The sequence below is a fragment of the Thamnophis sirtalis genome, unplaced genomic scaffold (assembly GCF_051295495.1).
Source record: "Thamnophis sirtalis isolate CommonGarterSnake01/CBP01778 unplaced genomic scaffold, rThaSir2_p1.2 scaffold_11, whole genome shotgun sequence".
Classification (NCBI taxonomy): domain Eukaryota; kingdom Metazoa; phylum Chordata; class Lepidosauria; order Squamata; family Natricidae; genus Thamnophis; species Thamnophis sirtalis.
In genome coordinates, this window is record NW_028261391.1 from 56,017,827 (window position 1) to 56,038,048 (window position 20,222).

General features: G+C 35.6%; 2 protein-coding genes across 3 annotated transcripts in view; one reads left to right on the top strand and one right to left on the bottom strand.

Annotated features, from left to right (window-relative positions):
* Positions 1 to 12,982, top strand: part of HABP2 (hyaluronan binding protein 2) — a 31,314-nt gene extending 18,332 nt beyond the window's left edge. The window contains exons 8-14 of one of the 2 annotated variants that reach the window (XM_014062546.2): positions 2,941 to 3,035; positions 5,973 to 6,222; positions 6,792 to 6,934; positions 7,394 to 7,528; positions 8,598 to 8,743; positions 9,606 to 9,825; positions 11,671 to 12,982. In XM_014062546.2, coding sequence (XP_013918021.2) covers positions 2,941 to 3,035; positions 5,973 to 6,222; positions 6,792 to 6,934; positions 7,394 to 7,528; positions 8,598 to 8,743; positions 9,606 to 9,782 — 946 coding nt within the window. In that variant the 3' untranslated portion in view covers positions 9,783 to 9,825; positions 11,671 to 12,982. The remainder of the gene's footprint in view (positions 1 to 2,940; positions 3,036 to 5,972; positions 6,223 to 6,791; positions 6,935 to 7,393; positions 7,529 to 8,597; positions 8,744 to 9,605; positions 9,826 to 11,670) is intronic. The other variant, XM_014062547.2, reaches the window with a different exon arrangement.
* Positions 11,256 to 20,222, bottom strand: part of NRAP (nebulin related anchoring protein) — a 64,133-nt gene continuing 55,166 nt past the window's right edge. The window contains exons 36-42 of the mRNA XM_087725839.1: positions 18,912 to 19,016; positions 18,539 to 18,637; positions 17,574 to 17,678; positions 14,084 to 14,191; positions 12,832 to 13,143; positions 12,216 to 12,368; positions 11,256 to 11,727 (exon numbers count right to left, since the gene is read on the bottom strand). Coding sequence (XP_087581965.1) covers positions 11,629 to 11,727; positions 12,216 to 12,368; positions 12,832 to 13,143; positions 14,084 to 14,191; positions 17,574 to 17,678; positions 18,539 to 18,637; positions 18,912 to 19,016 — 981 coding nt within the window. The 3' untranslated portion in view covers positions 11,256 to 11,628. The remainder of the gene's footprint in view (positions 11,728 to 12,215; positions 12,369 to 12,831; positions 13,144 to 14,083; positions 14,192 to 17,573; positions 17,679 to 18,538; positions 18,638 to 18,911; positions 19,017 to 20,222) is intronic.

The window sequence follows — 20,222 nt, forward strand, 5'->3', positions numbered from 1 at the left end:
ACTAAATAATGAATAGTCATTGGCTGTGTTCTTTTTTTTAATTAAAAGTTTTTTTTATTTTTCAAAACAGACACAACACAAAAAATCCTCTTTCTTTACATACTGTAGAAAGTGTATCAGTTGGTTACAAAAAGTTTTTGTGGATTTCTTTCACAGTCACACATGATTCATATTAATTCTAGTATTTTAAATCAAATATATTAGTACATATTACCATCATCCTACCCCCATTCTCGTTTGACTATATATTTTTTAATGTCCTTCATCATAAAACATACCAAAACTCAAGACATAACCACATACTGGCATCTCATTTGCTATTTCTAGTATCCCCAAAACACTATTCCTTATGGCCTATTCTAGCTAAACATCAATAACATTTAGTAAAAAAGAATTCTAATCTTCCTTTTCAAATCACTGTTTACAATTTACATCCAATTTCCCCATGTTGTATCCATACCTATATATACATTGTTATCATTATCTCTCTTTTATTTGACTATATTCATTATCATAATTTAGTTCTTTTTTATTAATCTTTATATGCAACCAAACAATTTCTCATCTTTCTTTCATAGCTACCATTCAATATTCATATCCAATTACTACTTGTTATACCAATACATATGTATACATTATTATCATTTTCAATTGTTTATTTAACCATATCTATGTCACTAAATTTCACTAAATCCAACTAGTTTTAGGTTAAACACTTTCATCTATCAGCCTGTATCTTTCCAGTAGTGAAACAGTCTCATGTCTTCTGCCATTTGTGGCATTAGTCCTCTAATCGTCTCCTTAATCAAGTTTGTATGGACTCTTCTTTGCATCTCCTTGTTTATTGATTCTCTCATGTAATTTCAATGCCCTTCGTCTTTTTCCTTAATCAGCTTGTCTTTAATTGTCAGTGTTGTTATTGATGGTGTTGCTAATAAAATTTCTCCCTTTAAATTCATAAGTTCTTTTATTTTTTTCTTCTGTGTCTAGCCATCTAGGGTAGGGTTCCCATCCATCTGGTTCCCCTTTCCATATTCCACTTTTTCCATTTCCAGACAGAAACCATTCACCATAGATGTCAGCAGATTTGATTTCTTTGTAGTCATTTTTCTCTTTATTGCTTGGGACTGTATCCTTTATTTTTTCCATTTGATAAGCATTTCCATCCTTTTCATCATATTTTTCTGTTAGGTGCTCTATTTTTTTCCAAACATTTTCTCAAATGTATTTGATAATTTTTGTATTGCAAATATTATCTCTTGCAAACTGACAGATTCTCTCTGTTGTTAGAAATAAGCCATTGTTTCCAGCTGTAGAAACACTGCTGCTCTGACTTGGAAGATTTTTACAAGGTTATACCTAGGTTCACCATGAGATCTCTGGTTAAGGATATACTTCAAAGAACATTTGTATAAACAAATGGTGCTTTACTTCTTATCACTTTCTATAAACAAACTGTGACACTTTAAAGTTCCAGACCAGAATAATCAGTAGTGAAAGTAAAAGTATTTTGTTTTCAATACTCAAGTTTCCAGTCTTAGAGTAGCAGTTATCTCTCCCTTTGTTGTTACAATTGTTGCAATTCTCTTTGTTCTTTTTGTATCTTTTAATATTCCAAGTATTTAAAAAAGTCAAATTCTGACATGAAATAGAGAAGAAAGAGTAAAAGACACATGTAGTGATGAATAAGGAGAAGTTTAGTCCGTAGGTTGTGAAAGTAATAGTAAAAATTTTAGAAGAAGAAAACTTGATCCATTCATTTCAAACAGTTTGCATAAATTCAAACCATGAAAATAATGTTTAAAAATTAAGATAACACACTGACCAAAACCATCCAAAGCTTAATTCCACTGCTTATTTCTTTTATTCTTAGATTTAAATTAGCTTTAAGTTTTTTTTATAAGCAGGCTCTTTTAAAACAGGTAAAAATTCCTCACCAGCTGTAAACACTTTCTCTTCCATTTCCTTCCATTTTGGAGTCGTCCCTACTTCATCAGCCTAGGGGCTGAACTTTTAACGCCAGCTGAAAGACCTTCTCCTGCATCAATCAGGGACTTTGCGATGTCCCTGTGATCAGCAGAATGTAGTCTTCCTGTTCACCGTCTCTATGGGACGGTTTAGGTCCAATTGGACCACCCAGCCAAAAAAGTATGGGGCGATCTCGGAGCATCGAGATCGGGTGACCATTTCGTAGTGACATAGGCTCCTCCTCTCAGTCATTGGCTGTGTTCTGAGGACATCTTCAATTCAGCCATTAATAAAGATTTCTTACCATAAAAACAAATCATAAAATATTCACTTACAAGATGACAGACTCTTTACCACTTTCTAGTCTCCTGGAATGCTCTCCATCTTTCCCATCTCCTTTTCCTAGACATTGTTACCATTTTTAAATTTAAGAATGGATGCTAAGCCTGCCAGTTTGCAATTTCATTTAAAATCATGTTGAGACTCCACAAGAACCTGATGATTGACAAATGAGGATTTTTTGATACCAGATTGTATACTCCTATGTCAGTAAAATGCAAGTTAGGTTGTTCCTATTAGCAGTGATGGAATAACAGCACAATAGATTAGTGCAATTAATTCATTCTTGTTTACAGAAAAAGATTAGAAATATTTGATCTCACCATAGAAATAATTGCTACTTTAGGTAATGCTTTTGATACCCAAATACTTTCCTAAAAAATGAATGCTGACAGCATGACTACAAAAGCATAAAAATTCAGCTTAGGCATTGGCACAATATTATTAGCGGGTAAGAACAATAAACTGATAATATGCCATTATTAATCACATTTGTCTTCTTGGTTTCTGAATGACTTGATATTACAGTGTGAACATTGTTCAGTTCCACTGCTTATCAGTTCTTCAATTAATAACTTCTTTTCTGAAGATCCATTCTTCTGACAGGTGAATCTTGAAACTTCTCTCCTTTAGGAATCCAGATGGTGATGACAAACCCTGGTGCTTTGTCAATGTGAATAACAAATTGAAATGGGATTTCTGTGATGTCCCCTCATGCTTGTCAACAGGTAGAATAAATAGTAATAACATGGTGTATATTCAGTGTAACATTAATTTAGTATGGCATTAATTTAGATTGGCAATCACTGCAGATTTTGTGTCATCCATCTACCTCAAGAGCACAGCTTACATGATGCCAAAGTCTTTAATGATACTGGAAGATTTCTCATTTGTAGAGAATCAAAAAGTATACCACATAAACGAAGTATCTTGAGATGTCTATTGCTAGGAGATATTAAAGAAGATGAAATTTAAAACAGGGGAAAAAATTAATGAGTTATATATGTAGAAAAAAATATTCTGAATGATTCTTACAGTGCAATTAAGGAGACTTATTTGATTATTTGATGCTGTAGTACTCTTTTTTTGGAATGGAACTATTTCTAATCGAAGATTTTAAATAATATTTTAGGAATATGGTAAGAAGAAATTATTTCCCTTTGGGTCAAATCAATTGGGAACCAGAATATGTTGAAAACCATTGCAGTAGACCTACTAGAGTGTGACTGGAAAAATCCAGATGAGAGTTATCGATAAAATTGATTTAACTAACACTATAAAAAGTCTTTTTGTCTTTAACTTGTCAAAATGGCACAAAATGCAAGAATAGAGAAGGGAAGAGGGAAGGGCAGGGGGAAAGGAAGAAAGAGAGGAAGGAAGGAAAGAAGGAAGGAAAGGAAGAAGGAAGAAAAGGAGAAGTATCCCCTATGCACCCTTCTTCTTTGTGCATTCCACTGACCTATGCCAGCCACTGCACTGCCTCTCCACATGGCTTTTCCAACCCTTGTAGCACCTCTTGCACAGATCCACACCCTCTTCCTGATCTGCACCCCCACACACATACATACCTTTCTGATCTCCACATCACCCCCAATGCCTTCCTTGACCTGTGCAATATCTCTACCATATCTCCACAACTCCTCCACAACCTGTCCTACATACCTTCCCTAACCCATTCAGCACCATTCCCAATCTGAATCCTGTACCCCACCTTCCCTGACCTGCACAGTACCTTTTGCATATTCCCAATGAACGAAAGCACTTTCCCCATCCCTCTCCCCATGCACCATCCTCAACCATAGAGCACCTCTTACACATTCCCATGTTTCCAACATTCTGGATCTCTTCCATCCTTCTACATGTCATACACAACTGCACAATACCCATCATCTACTTTCAATCACCCTTATCAACCTATGTCACCCACTCAGATGCCTTCTCTGACTACATGGCGCTTTGAGTGCATACCTTTCCTAACTCATTTTGCACCACTTGCTCAGCCCACATACCATCTGGATCCATCTGGTAGCAGCCACTTACCTGCCTGCTACTCGGACTTGCAATTTCCTGCTAGCTTTCCCAACTGACTTTCTTCTTTCAAGCTTTCCACAAGCAAAATAAATAGGAAAGCTGTCAGGTATTCTAGAGTGTGAGACAGGAAGGGAAGGAAGAAGGCAGGGAAGGAAGGAAAAATGAGGGATGGAGGAAACTCAATGGGGAAGCAGATAAGAAATAAGTTTGTCTCATTTCTCTTTGTTCATTGATGGTCATTCTGTTTCTCTGTTTTGGTAAGCAAATATATCTGAAACAATGACCCAATGAGACATGTGTAATCTAATCCTATATATATACTTCTTACATAGTGACAGTCTGTATTTTTAAAGCTAAGATTTTAAGTAATTTCCTTTATTTATTTAACATATTTCTAGCCACTGTAATCAGAAAAGGATTTTAGTACCTTATGTCACTGTAATATCTTCCTTAGATGTTATTGTTCACATTTTAGGACCAATGGATGAATGTAAGGCATATCCAAGTTAAGGCAGTCATCATTTTGTCAGTGATCTTCCAAACAAATATGGCATTTGTTAATACCATATTTAGGATGCTATCATATTATTCTTAAATACCACTTAGAAAGTCCAAATGTTGTTTGTTGATTAATTTAAAAGATTTATGTAACCACCCATCTTATGTTATAACCCTGAGCAGCATACAAACAGTAACTAAGCAATAAAAAGTATAAAATCAATATTTTAAAGTTTCCACTTCCCCCAAAACAACAAATAAACAACTTTTCTGAACATCAGCCATACACTGCCCCAATGCTTGTGGGAAAAGTCAGGGTTTTTTGAAAGGTCAGGAAGATAGGGTTATTCTGGATCTCAGGTGAGATGTTTCAAAGGCTACTATCAAGAAAGGGTGTTGTCTAAGTCCTTTGACAAGGCAACATTTAATGAACATTCAAAAAGGATGCATGCTCAGATGGATTAATTCTGCTTTATTGTACTTTAACTGGATTAGTCTTCTCTGGGCTAAGCTCCCTTTTTTCTGACTATTTCCTGGGCATGTGGCATTTTACCCTTCAGCTCTTGCCAGTAGTGTTCTAGTCATCTCTTGTGTCATTTCTTCTCATACAGCTCCTCAGTAAATTGAAATCATATTGATCCAATTCAATCCAGACCCCACATGACATGCTAATTAAAGCCACAACAAATGACTCAACTGAACTATGCTTCAGAGCTTCCAGAAAAAAAAAATCTTTCTGGAAATTGGTGTGGGATGATAGGCCCTCCCTCCCTCCAGTGGGAGAATAGTATGGAGAAATCAAGAATCAAAAGGGAGTGATCTGTCCATGGCAAAGGGCTGATGTAATGTTTCCCAGCCCAGATCACAATAACACTGCCCTCAGACAAAGATCAGATCTCCACAGTGGAGTTGGATCTTCGAAAAGTTGGATCAGGTCCATGGTTCCCATGATGGCCGTGAATTCCTGAGCCATCTCTAAGTGTGGGAAACTTCTTTGCCAAACCAGCCACAGAATCAAGGAGCTTGAGCAGGGACACTGCTACATCGAAGAGATGGAGGTAAGCAAACACAGTGCCAACTGATCTCTATGGCCTAACCTTACTAATAGAGTCTCAATTACATTCTTTATATTGCAGCAAAAGTCTCCATGAATATAACAACCTCTTTCAATAATCCAGTAGTAAGTAATACATACAGAACATGTGGAAAACCAGAAATAATAAGACCATTCAAGAGAATCTATGGAGGTGTCAAGTCAGCTCCTGGCAAACATCCATGGCAAGCATCTCTTCAGAGGAAGATTTCAGCAAGTGTACCTAAGGGACATTATTGTGGAGGAGTGTTGATTGAGCCATGCTGGGTTCTTACCGCAGCACACTGTGTCACGTAAGCATCCTTGCTGAATTCAGTTAATTTTCTTTTCATTTTCTATAAATGCAAAGAAACAAAACAAAACCCCTAACTGTTTGATTTCATCTGTAGATAGAAGAGTCTAAAGTGCACAATTTTAGATAGCAAAAGTCAGGTGGGGAAAGTAGCCATGTCAGTTTGGAGAATAAATATGATTGCCCCATGTCTTTTCATCTGACAGGTAGCCTTCTTTCTTTTATATAAAATTGTATAGAATGCTAATGCTAATGCACAAGCCATGGCAGCTGAATAAAATTCAGAAAAACACTAACTTTGTCTTTTGCTTTTGAGATAATGTGTTTGGCCTAGTCTTATCTTCACACTCTAGTATTTTATAATTTGGCAACGTGTTGAGTTTTTTTAAAATAATGCTTTTATTATTGTATAATTGTATAACAGAGGATTCACTCTTCTTAGTATGGGTTAATCTACTAGAAACAATTTGTATGATGAATTTGGATGAAATTGGTGCAGTTCTCTGTAATTTATGAAGTTCTATAATTATGACTGATTGTTCTTTGAGAATGGGCTATTTTCTTTCATAGGACAGAAGCACACAACCTCCAGGTGTCTCTTGGAGAACAGAATCTCAAAAGGAAAGAGCAACATGAACAAAAGTTTGATGTAGACAAGATCATTAAACATGGACACTATACAGAGCAGGATGGCATCCCATACAATGATATTGGCAAGTTTCTGTTTTATGTCATGGATAAATCTGAATCATTACCACTAGGAATGGAAAGAAGGAAACTTTAGCTGAACTCTAAAAACACTGCTGTAGGTTAAATATTGAGAAGAAAAAACTAAACTATACTGCAATTAAGTTACAATAAAGAGATCTAGCAAATTCATCTCCAAAAATTTACAAAACAATATATTATGTTTTAGTATAAATATATTTATTGCTTTTACTGCTTTATTTTTAAGCCAAAATTAGAAGTTAAGTGTAGAGATGACTTCATTAATGTAAGCATATAAAAACCATATTAATGAAATAAATTGGAAAGATCTAAAAAAAAAAATACTCAGCTCTGACCCAGAGAAATTAGAAGAAATCTCACCAGCAAATTTAAGGCTAAGGTGCAATTCAGTGGTTATATAATTAACTGTGCTTTAAAATACTGTGTTTTTTCTCTTTTTACAGCTTTGTTGAAATTAAAGCCAATTGATGGGCACTGTGCTGTGGAAACAAGTTATGTTAAATTTGCATGCTTGCCTGATTTTATATTTCCTGATAACACAGAATGTTATATATCAGGCTGGGGAGAAACAGAAATAAGTAAGCCATGGCAATTAATTAAGTCTAACTAATATACAGTCAGGATTTGAATTCCACAAGGATCTTCTCTAGGAACAAAGTCTCCTTCTGCATTTTCATCTATAAGTTCCAAAACAGCTGCAGTCACTTGAAGTTCTAGAGAGCCGCTTTGGTGTCCTCTAATAGTCATCAGGCTTGCTGCAATATAGCACACTGTTTTCTGTCTTATCCCAGCTTTCTTTCCCACCTTCTCCCACTGCTGCCAAGGGTTCACTGGACCCATTAGATTTTGCTGAGTGCTGCCACTTGTGTGATGACAACTGTGCTGTGGCTGCCTTCAACTTCAACTTTGGGAGTCCAGGAGAAGACGGAAGAGGGTTTCCAGTCCATCACATATAGCACATTGGAAACTGGCCCTTTCATATCTTCTCTTGACTTCTGGATGTGGACCGGTTTGTTAGTATCAGCAAAAGTTCACAAAACAAAGTTCAGTACAAGAATACTGTCTATTTTTGAGTCATTAATGGACTGTACGAAGTATGGTGCACAATGTGAGTTATAGATGTAACATAATCTTAGCATAAGGACATTACTAGTGCCCAAAGAAAAGCACAATTTGTACATGCATAACAATTATTGATGTAATCAATTGATAAATTTGACTTAATTTATCCTATTTTTTATCTTGAAGGTTTAACAGGCTAGAAATGTTAATGTCTTGTTGACCTAATATAATATGTAGCTTCAAATGCAATAATTATACTTTTAAAATGACTATATTTAAAAAATATTAAATATATATCTAAACATATGATGGATAGATTACTAGATAGATAGATAGATAGATAGATAGATAGATAGATAGATAGATAGATAGATAGATAGATAGATAGATAGATAGATATAGATAGATACAAAATATTTTTTTCCATCCTTCCTTTTCTTTTCTTTTTCCTTTCCTTTTCCTTCTTCTGCTGTAACATTAATAAAATTCAGTATTTTTAACCAATGATTTCTGAACCCAGCCACAAAATGGAAAAGAGAAGATAGGAAATAAGAGTTCTTTGTGTTTGTGGCATTCATTCTATAGGTGAATCATCTCATCAGCTATTGGATGCCAAAGTAAAACTGATTTCCGAAAGGCAATGTAATGCACCAAATGCATATAACAGCAGAGTGGTGGAAAGCATGCTTTGTGCTGGAAGTCTTCAGAGAACAAGAGCAGATACTTGTCAGGTTTGTTGCTTTTTGGTATTTGAACACTGATTTCTCTTCAAACCAAATGTAAACAGACTATACATGGTAAAGACTGGCAATGTGCTACATATGTACCTACTCCTTATATCAAATAACATCCCCCAATTTCCCTCTTTTCAGCATAATACCAAAAGCATATACAGGTAATCGTGAATTTAGAACTGTTCATTTAGTGATTGATCAAAGTTTTTCAGTCTTGCAACAATTATAGCATCCCTATGGTGTTGTGATTAAAATCAAGATGCTTGGCAACTGGCTTGTACTTATGACTGTTGCAGTGTCCCAAGGTCAGGTGATCACCTTTTGTAACCTTCCCACAAGCAAACTCAATGGAGAAGTCATATTCCTTTAACAACTGTGTTACAACTTAACAATTCAGTGATAGCAGTGATTCACTTAATAACTATGGCATGAAAGGTCATAAGGGCAAACTCATTTAACAAATGTCTCTCTTAGCAGCAGAAATTTTGGGCTCAATTGTGGTTGTAAATTGAAACTATCTTTGCTTGTTCTTTTATACTTGATGACTGATTCTAAACGGCTACATATAATTTTGATATTTTCATTGTCAGTTTTGTGGCTAGTTGGTCTTCTTTATATTTAATTTTAGTCCCAGATAACCTTCTAAATCTAAATTAAGATTTAACTTTTTAAAACCATCACTTTTGAATGCAATGATTTACATTTTAGGAAAAAAAAGTCATGAACTTTAATTTTAATTTAATCCAAGATCCTATTTCTTTTCCATTAATGTAATTCTTCAGGATCAAGTATAAAATATAAAGTGTTAATTTTTTTTTTTGTTGCAAATGTTAATTGTCTTTTTTATCTTTTACATTAGGGTGATTCAGGAGGACCTCTAACGTGTGTTACCAATGACACTTACTATGTTTATGGAATTGTGAGCTGGGGAGATCAGTGTGGATTAAAAAATAAACCGGGAGTTTATACTCGAGTGACAAGATTTCTCAATTGGATTAGAACAAAAATTACACACACGTCTAATTTTCAAAACTAAGAATGGTAGTCATCAAAACAAGAATAGTAGAGTAATTTATCAAGTAATTTATCCTTTCAAAAATTTTATTCTTTTCTCTCTTCTATTTGAACACTGAAATATTTTTAGCCAAATTTCTACCCAGAAATGAAAACTCTAATACCTTAATAGCATTTTGGCTAGAATTCGCTTGCTTATATAATAGCAAAGTAAATATGCAACCCTTGCTTAAAGTAATGTAGAAAACTTATCTTCTTTATTGTTTTATTTTCAATCTTTTGATATTTTAAGGCTGTCATAACTTTCATAATAAAACTAGTTGCATCGAGAATTATTAGACCAGAAGACATCACTCTTTTAACAGTGAAGTTAGAATTTACATTCAGAAACCAGGATATTGTTCTGACCTAGGCTTCCTGATATAGTAAAAAGCACACACAGTCCCAAAAACCTTCTCTTTATTTCAACGGCTTGAAATATGTTCATTCACAGCCCATAAGAAGTCACAAATAGTTTGTAAAGAGTCCGACAGAAGTCTGCCAAAGTCTTTCGGGATAAGGCTGATAAGCACCTACCTTTATCTCCCTTGAGACGCTGCCAAAGACCTAATTGGGAATTATCTTTGCAAGGCCACAAAGAGTACAGAGTCAAACTGAGTTTCAGAATGTAAACCGACCAGAACGAATGAAGTTGCTTCCTGCAAAGGCTCACATGCCTTTGCTCTTCCTTTATGTCTTATGGGAGGGCCAATCATCCCCACGCCTTACTCCCGAGTCATCTCTTTTGTTTTAACTATTCTTGCCTTCTGGCAGCTCTGCGTATGCGCGCACTGGGAACAGGCTCCCGCTGTTCCTCTGCCTCACTGATTTCCGACTCTGGAAGCTCCAAAGACAGAAATAATTCCCAGATGGCCCTGGCACCCTCTCTGTCTCTGACGCAGAGCCCTTGTCTGAGCCTTCCCCAGACTCCAAGACTTGCTCATGTTTCTTCCCAACCTCCTCACTATCAAACTCTGCTGCCAGCTACACAGACCACCAGCAGACCACAACAGATATACACAGTGCAAATAAATATCAAATGTTGTATGAATTCAAACATCATTTGACTCAAACGAACCTATTTATATTTGTTTTCAAATCCCTAGAATTTCCTTTTCATTCATTTCTACAAACATTAATTTAATGACAATAAACCTCCAATATCAGCGATTACATATGATCAGGCCAGTAGAAGATCAAATGATTATGTTATGCTATTTTATATAATGAACATCTTGCAGTAAAGGAAGATGTGGAATCTTGTTCTAAATTGACTTCTGCACAGATGGGAGATTAAACTGTTTCTTCTAGCCACTGCATTTCTAATCTTCTCTATCTTTTACTCAGGTTTTTTTTTTTAAAAAGGAGGCAAAAGTGCCTACTGGCATGAATTAATTTAGCCACAGAGGAATTCAGAAATGAACATCATTAACAAATCAACAAAATAACTGAAGACTTTTTGGAAAGTGATTTCACTGATTTATTTTCAGTATAAATATATATATACGTATTCCTTTCAGCAAATCATGGTTCATATATTTTTAGTACAAAGCTGAGCCTGCCAGTCATCTAGTACTAATCTAATTTGCTGTCATAAATACTACATTGTATAATACATAGCTTTAAAAAAATCAGGTACAGTTTTTCATGCAAAAATATAAAGTTTAATGTTAAATCACTCCTTTAGAGTTTGCAAAGGTCTTTTTTTGTAATAACTATTTCTGAACAGTGCACTACTCTGCTTCTCGGGAGATTAGAATAACTACATGATTTGAAGATAAAGCTGAAAAATGTATGAATTTTCATTAGACGGATGTCAGTATTTCTGTTCATTTCTTAATTAGTTTCATTTTTCTTCTCTTCATCTGCAGAACTTCTGCTGCATCAGGATTCAGCTGGACTTGTTGAGATCCTTCTGTTATTTTCTCCTGCAATTGCAATAGATTCAGAATGTTATCTCCCCACAAAGACTATTGTGTCATTCCATTTGTAGCAAATATATTGAACAATATATCATATGCTGAGTAGCAGAAATAATGTCCTAAAGGTCTCTTTCTAGGATTGTGTACCTTGACTGTATAAAACTGTTTACTATAGATTTATCCGAAATTTCTTCCAGTGATGACCTACAGATGTTCATGACTCTAATAATTATTAATAATAATAGTGGTTTAGATCCAAACCAACTGAAATGCTGAGATGTTCACAGACCTAGCACAAGTTCAGCTGTCCTTGTTTCCAATAATAGTTTAGGGAATTACCCAGATGCATACTGGGATCAGACTTGGTTCCAACAGATCCTGTATTCCTATATTTCATTGCCATTCATCTTCATGTCTTCCCTACAATGGATCTGTAGTCAAAGCTTCTAAAAATTATAATGAATATTGCTTAGGTTACCTATCCATTCACTTACATAACCTGGCTCATGCTGTTCCTGGGTTTCTTGACATCCTGTTTCTTGAGCATATGCCAGCTCTGCAGCCCTTCTGGCCATTTCCACTCTGTAAGAACCTGGAGGAGTCCAGCCAGTACCTTTGATCCAATTCAAATCAGATTTGTATTTGACCTAGAAAACAAAATACAGTACTAATTTTATGGCTCTTCCAAGACTATAATACTTAAAATCAGATGAAGCAAATCATACATATACTAAAGGCCTAGAAAAGAAAATGGTGACCCCAGGAAGCAGGTGTGATAGGCAAGAACAGGTGACAGAGTACTGTAAGCTGTTTTGTGCCACCTTATTTGTTCTCCAAAATCAGGTGTTATGAGTCCTCCCATCTTAGAATGTTGTTAAGATAAAACTGGTCTTGTATACAAATTTTCCTAAACTTGACTGGGTATTATGGAAGATGAAATCCAGCCCATTTGAATGGCGTAATATTATGGAAAAGAACTACTGACAACTTTTTAAATTCAAAGCTGCTTCCTTAATATAAACATTAAATTTGGATTTGAAAATGAGTCTATTAAGTAGACATATTCTTGTCTGGAATGGGCTCCTTGGCCATAGATCCTAACATACTTACATCACTTTGGAGTTTGTAGGCTTGTTTGGCATGCTTGAGATTCAGCTGCTCCGGATCACAGGTGTATTGATGCAGGCGCTGCCTGTAGTTGACATCACTTATTAATTGCTGGCTTTTCTTTGCATGAATAAATCCTGGCTGATCAGTTTGACTTCTGAATTGTGCTCTGTTTTTAAAATAATCCCTTTTATATTGGTTGTCACTCTGGAGGTGGCCCATCTTCCGGAAGTGTCTCATTTTAGGATCATCACGCGCATTGCAAAATCCAATCCGTTGACCTCTGTCCCTTAGGAAATCTTCTTTGTATCTGAACTAAAAAATATTGAGACATAGGGATGTCATTATACAACCATATGGAAGCATACTTTCACATAATTTCATATTATGCCATAAGCATTTTACATGTAGCCTATAAATGCATCAATGCTAAAATTATGGTGCAGCATGCTAATTATGTTGCTGAAATTATTTTTAGATTGGGAACATTTCATTGCAGTTGAAAAATATATGAAGAAAGCATATATTTAAAGCAACAATTACACATAATTACATAATTTAAAATAAAACTCTAGGATAAACTCTTCATCAGAGCATCCAAAGTGTTGGCAGCACATACAGGTATAGCAGGAATAGGCAATCTTTTTCAGCAAGGAACCATTTACTGCCTTTGTACCCTACACAAGGTATACAGCTAATTATGTTACAGTACATGCAAATCCTTCCCAAATTTTAAGAAATTTAAAGGAGAAAAGGAAATCAAGGTTTTGTGGGTATATTTTAAGTCCGTGAAGGCTTAAGGCATCAGTTTTGATTTTTTAAACTCTTCACAAATTCATTAAATAGAACAAAATGGGCAAAAATGATTTTCTTTGCCTTTGACGAGAAGAGAACATGTACCCTAATGTCGTCTTTCTGAACAACAGCAAGAAGTGTTAATTTCTCCCGGAACTTACCCAGTGGTTTTCATTTGATTGATTGGGTGACTGAATGATAGACTGAATACATACATACATTTAAACTAATGTGAAATAAAATACAGGCCCAACTCACAGCATATTAATGATATTTTTTTTCATATGCAGTTCAATGGCAATATTAGTGAAACTAGCATAAGGGGCTGTTATTGTGGGATCCTTATCACACTGAAAACCAGTTCTTTGAAACTGTATAGGAAAAATCCTGGGTGATATGCCAGGGCATAAAGGCCTTTAAATGCCAAAAAAAAAAAAAAACATCTTGGAATGTTTCATACATCACTGGCAATTTCTCTAGATGCTTTAGCTGTCTGAAAAGGGATGGCATCCAATCTGAAATCATAGCCAGCTGCCCGTGTTTCCTCCCAAGATGTTTTATATAGTTTCTGCATTGAGAAATGGAAAAGCAAAGGGAAAACAGAATCAATTAATCTTATTTACATATCTGTTGCGGCTTTATTAATTAATATTTGATTCTATTACAATCATTTATTCATGACTCAAAAGCTAGCATGCATCTCTTCACTTTTTTACATACAAAATACAATGTCCTATTTGAAAAGAGTCACAAATGTTGTAATTAAAGTTTGCTTTGATGCATTAGACACATCAATATTACATTGACATTGCCCCTATTCTGTCTTTTGAAACATTTAGCAGTAGCATTTGGGTTTTACAGCAGAGACATTTCAGTGCTGCATTTCTACTATGTATGATGTCAAACATTTTAATACCTTCTGTGCTGTCTCCAAACCCTTCTGGTTCCATCAAACTATCTAAAGTAGTGATATGCTTTATAAGAGAGTAAATATGATTAAGGCATTAGTTAAATACAAATTATGAAGAGAACACAGCTGAACATAGGAATAGAATGGTTTCACACTAGAAAAGCTCTTTGTGTGTTCAGCATTGCCACATAATTCAGAGGTCTCAACTCAAATCATCATGAGGACCATGTAATGTCTTACCCTGAAATCTTCTAAGCAAGTATTATAGCTAATCCACTCAGTTCTCTCTGTTTGACTCAGGGCCAATCCTGAGATAGGCTGAGAAACCTAGGGTGCCAAGGCTTAGAGGGTGCCAATGAAGCTTCTCCGTCTGAATCATTTTAAAATGCAAATCCTTGTAGCTAAGGACGCTGTATACCCTTCCCTAGATTACATTTCTTCCATCCCCAACCACTGTATAGGTTTTTTTAATGAAGTTTGTGAACTCAGTGCCCTTTAAAAGCATGTGCTGGGGTTGCGAGTAAAATGGCTGTACCATTGTCTCAAACCCTTGGAAAATTACTGTCCTGAGTCTCCTCAAAAGGAGCAACCATCTGGAGCATGTTTCCCATCCAATTCTTATTCATACAAGTTTCGGTGAATCAGTCTACTCATCAATTCCTTGGTCCTTTATCGCAGTCATCGTTTCTGATTTCACAAAATCAATTCACCATATTTCCCTCAGAAGTCCATTTTATTACATACATTCTCAAGACCTTAACTCAGATTGAGAAAAGATGGTGGGTATAATCTTCAATTTCCAGAAAGCCAAGATTTACAGGAAATGGGCTATGTATTATCATGTTTCTCAAACCATAAAATGGAGGAGCTGCTGCATTAGTACATGGCAAATCAAGGCCTAAATCTGTCTCAAACTTTGATGATCTTGCTTTTTTGCTCTTCTATGTCTCAGGTTTAAGGAACCCCTCACAGGGTGGTGCCACGGCCTACCATGACAGGGTTTATATGCCTATTGCTCTGTGAAAGAGCTATCTATTGCACAGTCAGGTTCAGTTACCCATAGACATTATTGCACAGCTATGATTGCACCTTGATGCAAAACTAGGCATGTACTCTAACCAGCACTCAGATGTAGATCCACACTTTCTTCTTATGTAAGTGGACCACGACTTGAGGCGTGGTCAAGATTAACAAGCTGTTGTCTTACTTCCAGCGGTAGTTCTGCTGTTTTATGAATGAGACACTTCCTATTGCTTTCCTAAACATTCATAGAGACAATGCCAAATAGAAGGCCTCAGGCTCTGAGTTGGAAACCCATGAAGCAGGTAGAGATTGGGACCCACATTGTGACTCTATCGTATGTCAACCTCAAAGTTTACATTATGGCAATTCTGGTTAGGTTCACTTCATCAATATCCTGTCAAAAAGGAAATTCACAGGTTTGAAGCTCCCATCCAAATATAATATTGAGCAGATTAATAGCAGCATCTTAAGCACTGTTACAAGGGTTTCATAGAGACAGCAGCCTAGCTTTAGATGAAGTAGGACATGGATGGTAATGGTGCACAGCTATCTCACACTTTGCTGCCACCTTTCCACATTTGTTGTCTCAGATAGCCATTCACTTTGTCCTGAATTTGTCCTGCACCCACCTTCTCAGGTTACTTAGATTCATGAATATTTCCCCCCCACTCTGTGGTAAATTAACGCAATCTCCATGTTTTCGATGGGGCTGAAATGTTAACAAATTTTGCTCCTATAGTCAGTAGTATGCTTGTTTAAGAGAAGATGACATGGATCACAAGCAAACGTGCATCCAAAAATTATAACAGATGGCCTCTTTAAAGAGCAGCTTTAGATAAATTTGTTTGCAGAACTTATATTAGAAGAATTTGGCATTCCCTCTCACAGTTTGGATGAGATCCAAATCTAGACCCTTTTCTCAAGTTCTAGTCATTTATCATTTCCCTCTCCTTTTTCTCTCTCTCCTTTTCTTTCTTTTAAATCTGCAAATCTTTGGCCTTGCTGTTGCAGTTCATTCTTAACACAGATCCTTTGATTCGAAACCCCATGCATCATTTTACTTTATCACAGTTTGCACAGTTTTTGCACTCATCCTCGCACATTACATTCATTTGATTTATGGCTATCTTTGCAGCTTTACAAATACCAACATGGCTTTTTTTCTTCTTTTTCTCTGTGCTCTGGGGTCAGTCTCCCTCAACAGCTTTCTGTGTGTGGCATCTGATCCAATTGTGTATCTACCAAAAGCAGTTTCATTTTTAATGAGATGCCCCCAACATCTCCACCTCCTCATGCACTCACTGGCTGTTTCAGTTCAGATACATGCTGATCCACTTGAATGGTCTGAGAAGAAACAGAACATACCCGACATACAACTGTGCCATTCATCTGTGCATGGCAATGCCGCTCTAACTGCATGAGCAATATAGCTCTCTTATTCTTTTCTTCTGACATGAGAGGGAAAGGTTTGCCAGTGTACAATGCAAAATGTGCTACCTGCTTCTACTTCTTTGTGTGTTGGAGCAGCCTTTCCAGCATTGTTCTCTGCTATTTTTATATTCCAGTAATTGATTAAACGGGTCACTTTATGGAATTATTTGCGTATCAATTTTTCATATGACTATGCATATAATTTAACTGTTCACAATGAAACATGGTCTATTCATTGTTACAGACTGTTTTTAATCTGTAAAATTAGTCTATGGCATTTAATGGCAGGCAGCAGTATTCTTTTACATGAAGGAAGGAAAAGATAGGTGTCCCGGAGTTAATATTGCAGGATCCAATCTGTGTACTTTCTGGAGAGAGAAAACTGAAGATGGGCTCCAGCACAAACTTAGAAGAAGGAACCTTTAGTCCCAGTTACCAACTCAGATCCGATTCTGCAATATTCTTTTTACCTGTACTATAGTTTCAAAATTATATTACTTGAAATAGCTTGAATATAAGACAAGTAATCTTTGTTATTATGCTGATTATGAGATTGACTTCCAAATGAAAAAGAACAATTACTTACATCACTGATGTGCAATGCATTGAGCCGTGCCCTTATGAGGTCAGGTCGGTCAAGGGGCAGGGTGTATCTGTGCATGTTGTCCAAATGGTCAGCTCGATATAGACGCTGTTAGGACAAACAATATTTAGTGTAGTTCCACAATATCTAAAGTTCTATTTTCTCCAAGAAGGGCAATACAGAATGCATGTAGCACTGACCTATATTTATGCTTATACTTACCTTAGCAAAGCTTTATTTCCACTAAAAAAAACCAAAATGCTATCTCTACTTTGTCCAAGTAAAACTCTGCAGGCAAAATAAAAAGTTTGCTCTTTGTAAAATCTTTGGCACTGCACAAAATATGGACTACGTCAGTTAACAGAACTTTTGTATATCTCACCTGATAAATTCCTATGACATCATTCAAATACCTGTAGAACTCAGATTATCCCACAATACAAGTGCCGAAAAGCAGATCTATGAGGATCAGTAGTCGTCTAAAAAATCCATGATAATTTAAGAACTTCTTACTTCCAAATGTTAATCAAACAATTAAGGTAAATACCTACCCTAAACAACTTGGAAATTTAGAATAAGCAGAATTTATCATCTCTCTATCGTCTTATCTGTCTATAACTGTAGTGAAATGATTATGAGCTTCATTCACTTCTGATGGTAAGAACAAATTCATGGGCTAAGAAGAAATGAATTCTAAATGTGTATCTTCTGGTTCATAGATTTCAATTTTGCAGTTTAAAAAAAACTTCTGAAGTCCAATATATAAATTAAGAATAAATTAATACCCTTGAAAATTCACAACATATTTTGTCACTGTTATTTTCTGCAATTTACTACACATCTGACAGGCAAAAACCATCAGTTTATTTGTAGCAGTAACATTTCTTCTAATGACATGGTTCCAAGTCATATTATATGAGGTTGAAGGCAATTTTTATAACCTACAATATCATAAATACTTCACTTACATCATTGCATTGAATGTAACTATTCTTTGCATGGAGGAAGTCCAGAGAGTCTGTAACTGTCGTGAACTTGAGATGATTTGGTTTCTGACGATATTTTGTCTGCAAACAGAATAAAGGGAAATCATGATAAAGTATAATAAAGAAGATTCCATACAAAGGATGTCATTTATAACACAACATTTTCATTATAGGTTCATTGGAGTCTAATAGATTTTGTGTGTCTAATATACTGTAGCTATTAGCCCCACTAGGTAAACCAGACCAGGAAATCAGTTTCAGTCCAGGCTTCCATGTCATGATGATTTTATAAGGAAGAATCTTGATGGCCTACAAACTTTACAGATTCACAGTCTCATGAAAGAGTTAGCAGTACCTCACTGATGAGTTCTCCAGCCTTCTTCACATTTTCTATATGAGGGGATCTTAGAGACATCCAGCCAACTCCCTTCATGCAATTCAGATCAGATTTGTAGGAAAACTATCAAATAAAAACAAAAACTAAATGTGAGAATGTATCATAGGACATGGATTTATATTCACATTTGAATATTTTCTGAGACACTGCATTCATCTGTTCCTTTTGGAATAAATAATGTATCACTGACAAATTTAGGAAAGAATAGACATCATTTTTGGGCCATCTTTTCAGAGATGTTTCCTTATCTAAGCTGATAAAGAAAATGATCATGGACAGGCAAAAAAAGCAGTGAGAGCAGAAGCAAGTTCTGACTTCCTGCTAGCTTCCCCATTAACTTTTGTTGTGGAAAGCTGAAAGGAAGCATTGGAAATCACAATCATTTTTGTCCACAGCAGCATGGCCAATACTACTGATCTAAAGAACTTGATATTTCAATCCCACGGGAATAATGGATCTGGATTTTGAATGCATTTTTTAAGTTAGCCTATTTGAGATACATTGGTTTTAAAAAAAAGAGTCATTGCCCTATGGTGCACTGTAAATCAATCAATCAATCAATTAAACAAACAAACAAACAAACAAATGTTGCCCATCTCACCAAAGGTGACTCTAGGTTACAAACAGACTTAGGGTTACAAACAGACAGGAGAGTTTTAGTAGTATAGATGCTTATCTCAAAAGATACATCTTGAAATATGCTGCCTCAAACATTGCTCAGCAATACAACCAATTTTATCAGAGGATGCTCAGTACTCATTGATCAATGAGTGCAACTACTTATGATTGTCTTTATACAAATCTTACAGTATACACCTATACAAATGCTACAGTATCCTTTAAAGGAATGAAGCAGCCCTTAAATGTTTTAGTTAGTATATCAGTTTAAGGGTTGCTTCACAATAATGTAACTTAAAGCCAAAAAAAAAAGCTTTGTTTTAGTATATTAGCTATGCTTAGAAAAGAATCCAAGAGTGATTCTCCAACATTATCATTAGCTGTCATTGAAAAGATCCAGTTGGGTGAACTCTTTTAAACTGCATTCTAAAAAGTACTAATTTGAGTTTGGGATCTATCAAATATACAGTGAAGTAAGAAAACAAGTACTTATATGCTTTTACTTTGATTTAGGCTAAACCTTCAGCTAATAGTACTTCCCGTAGCATTGATGTCAATATACTATTTATTAATTCAATTCCAAAACTGATTTAATATTATCCTTTAGCATAACTTCTGGAACAAAAATCTGAATTGATTAATCAACCATGT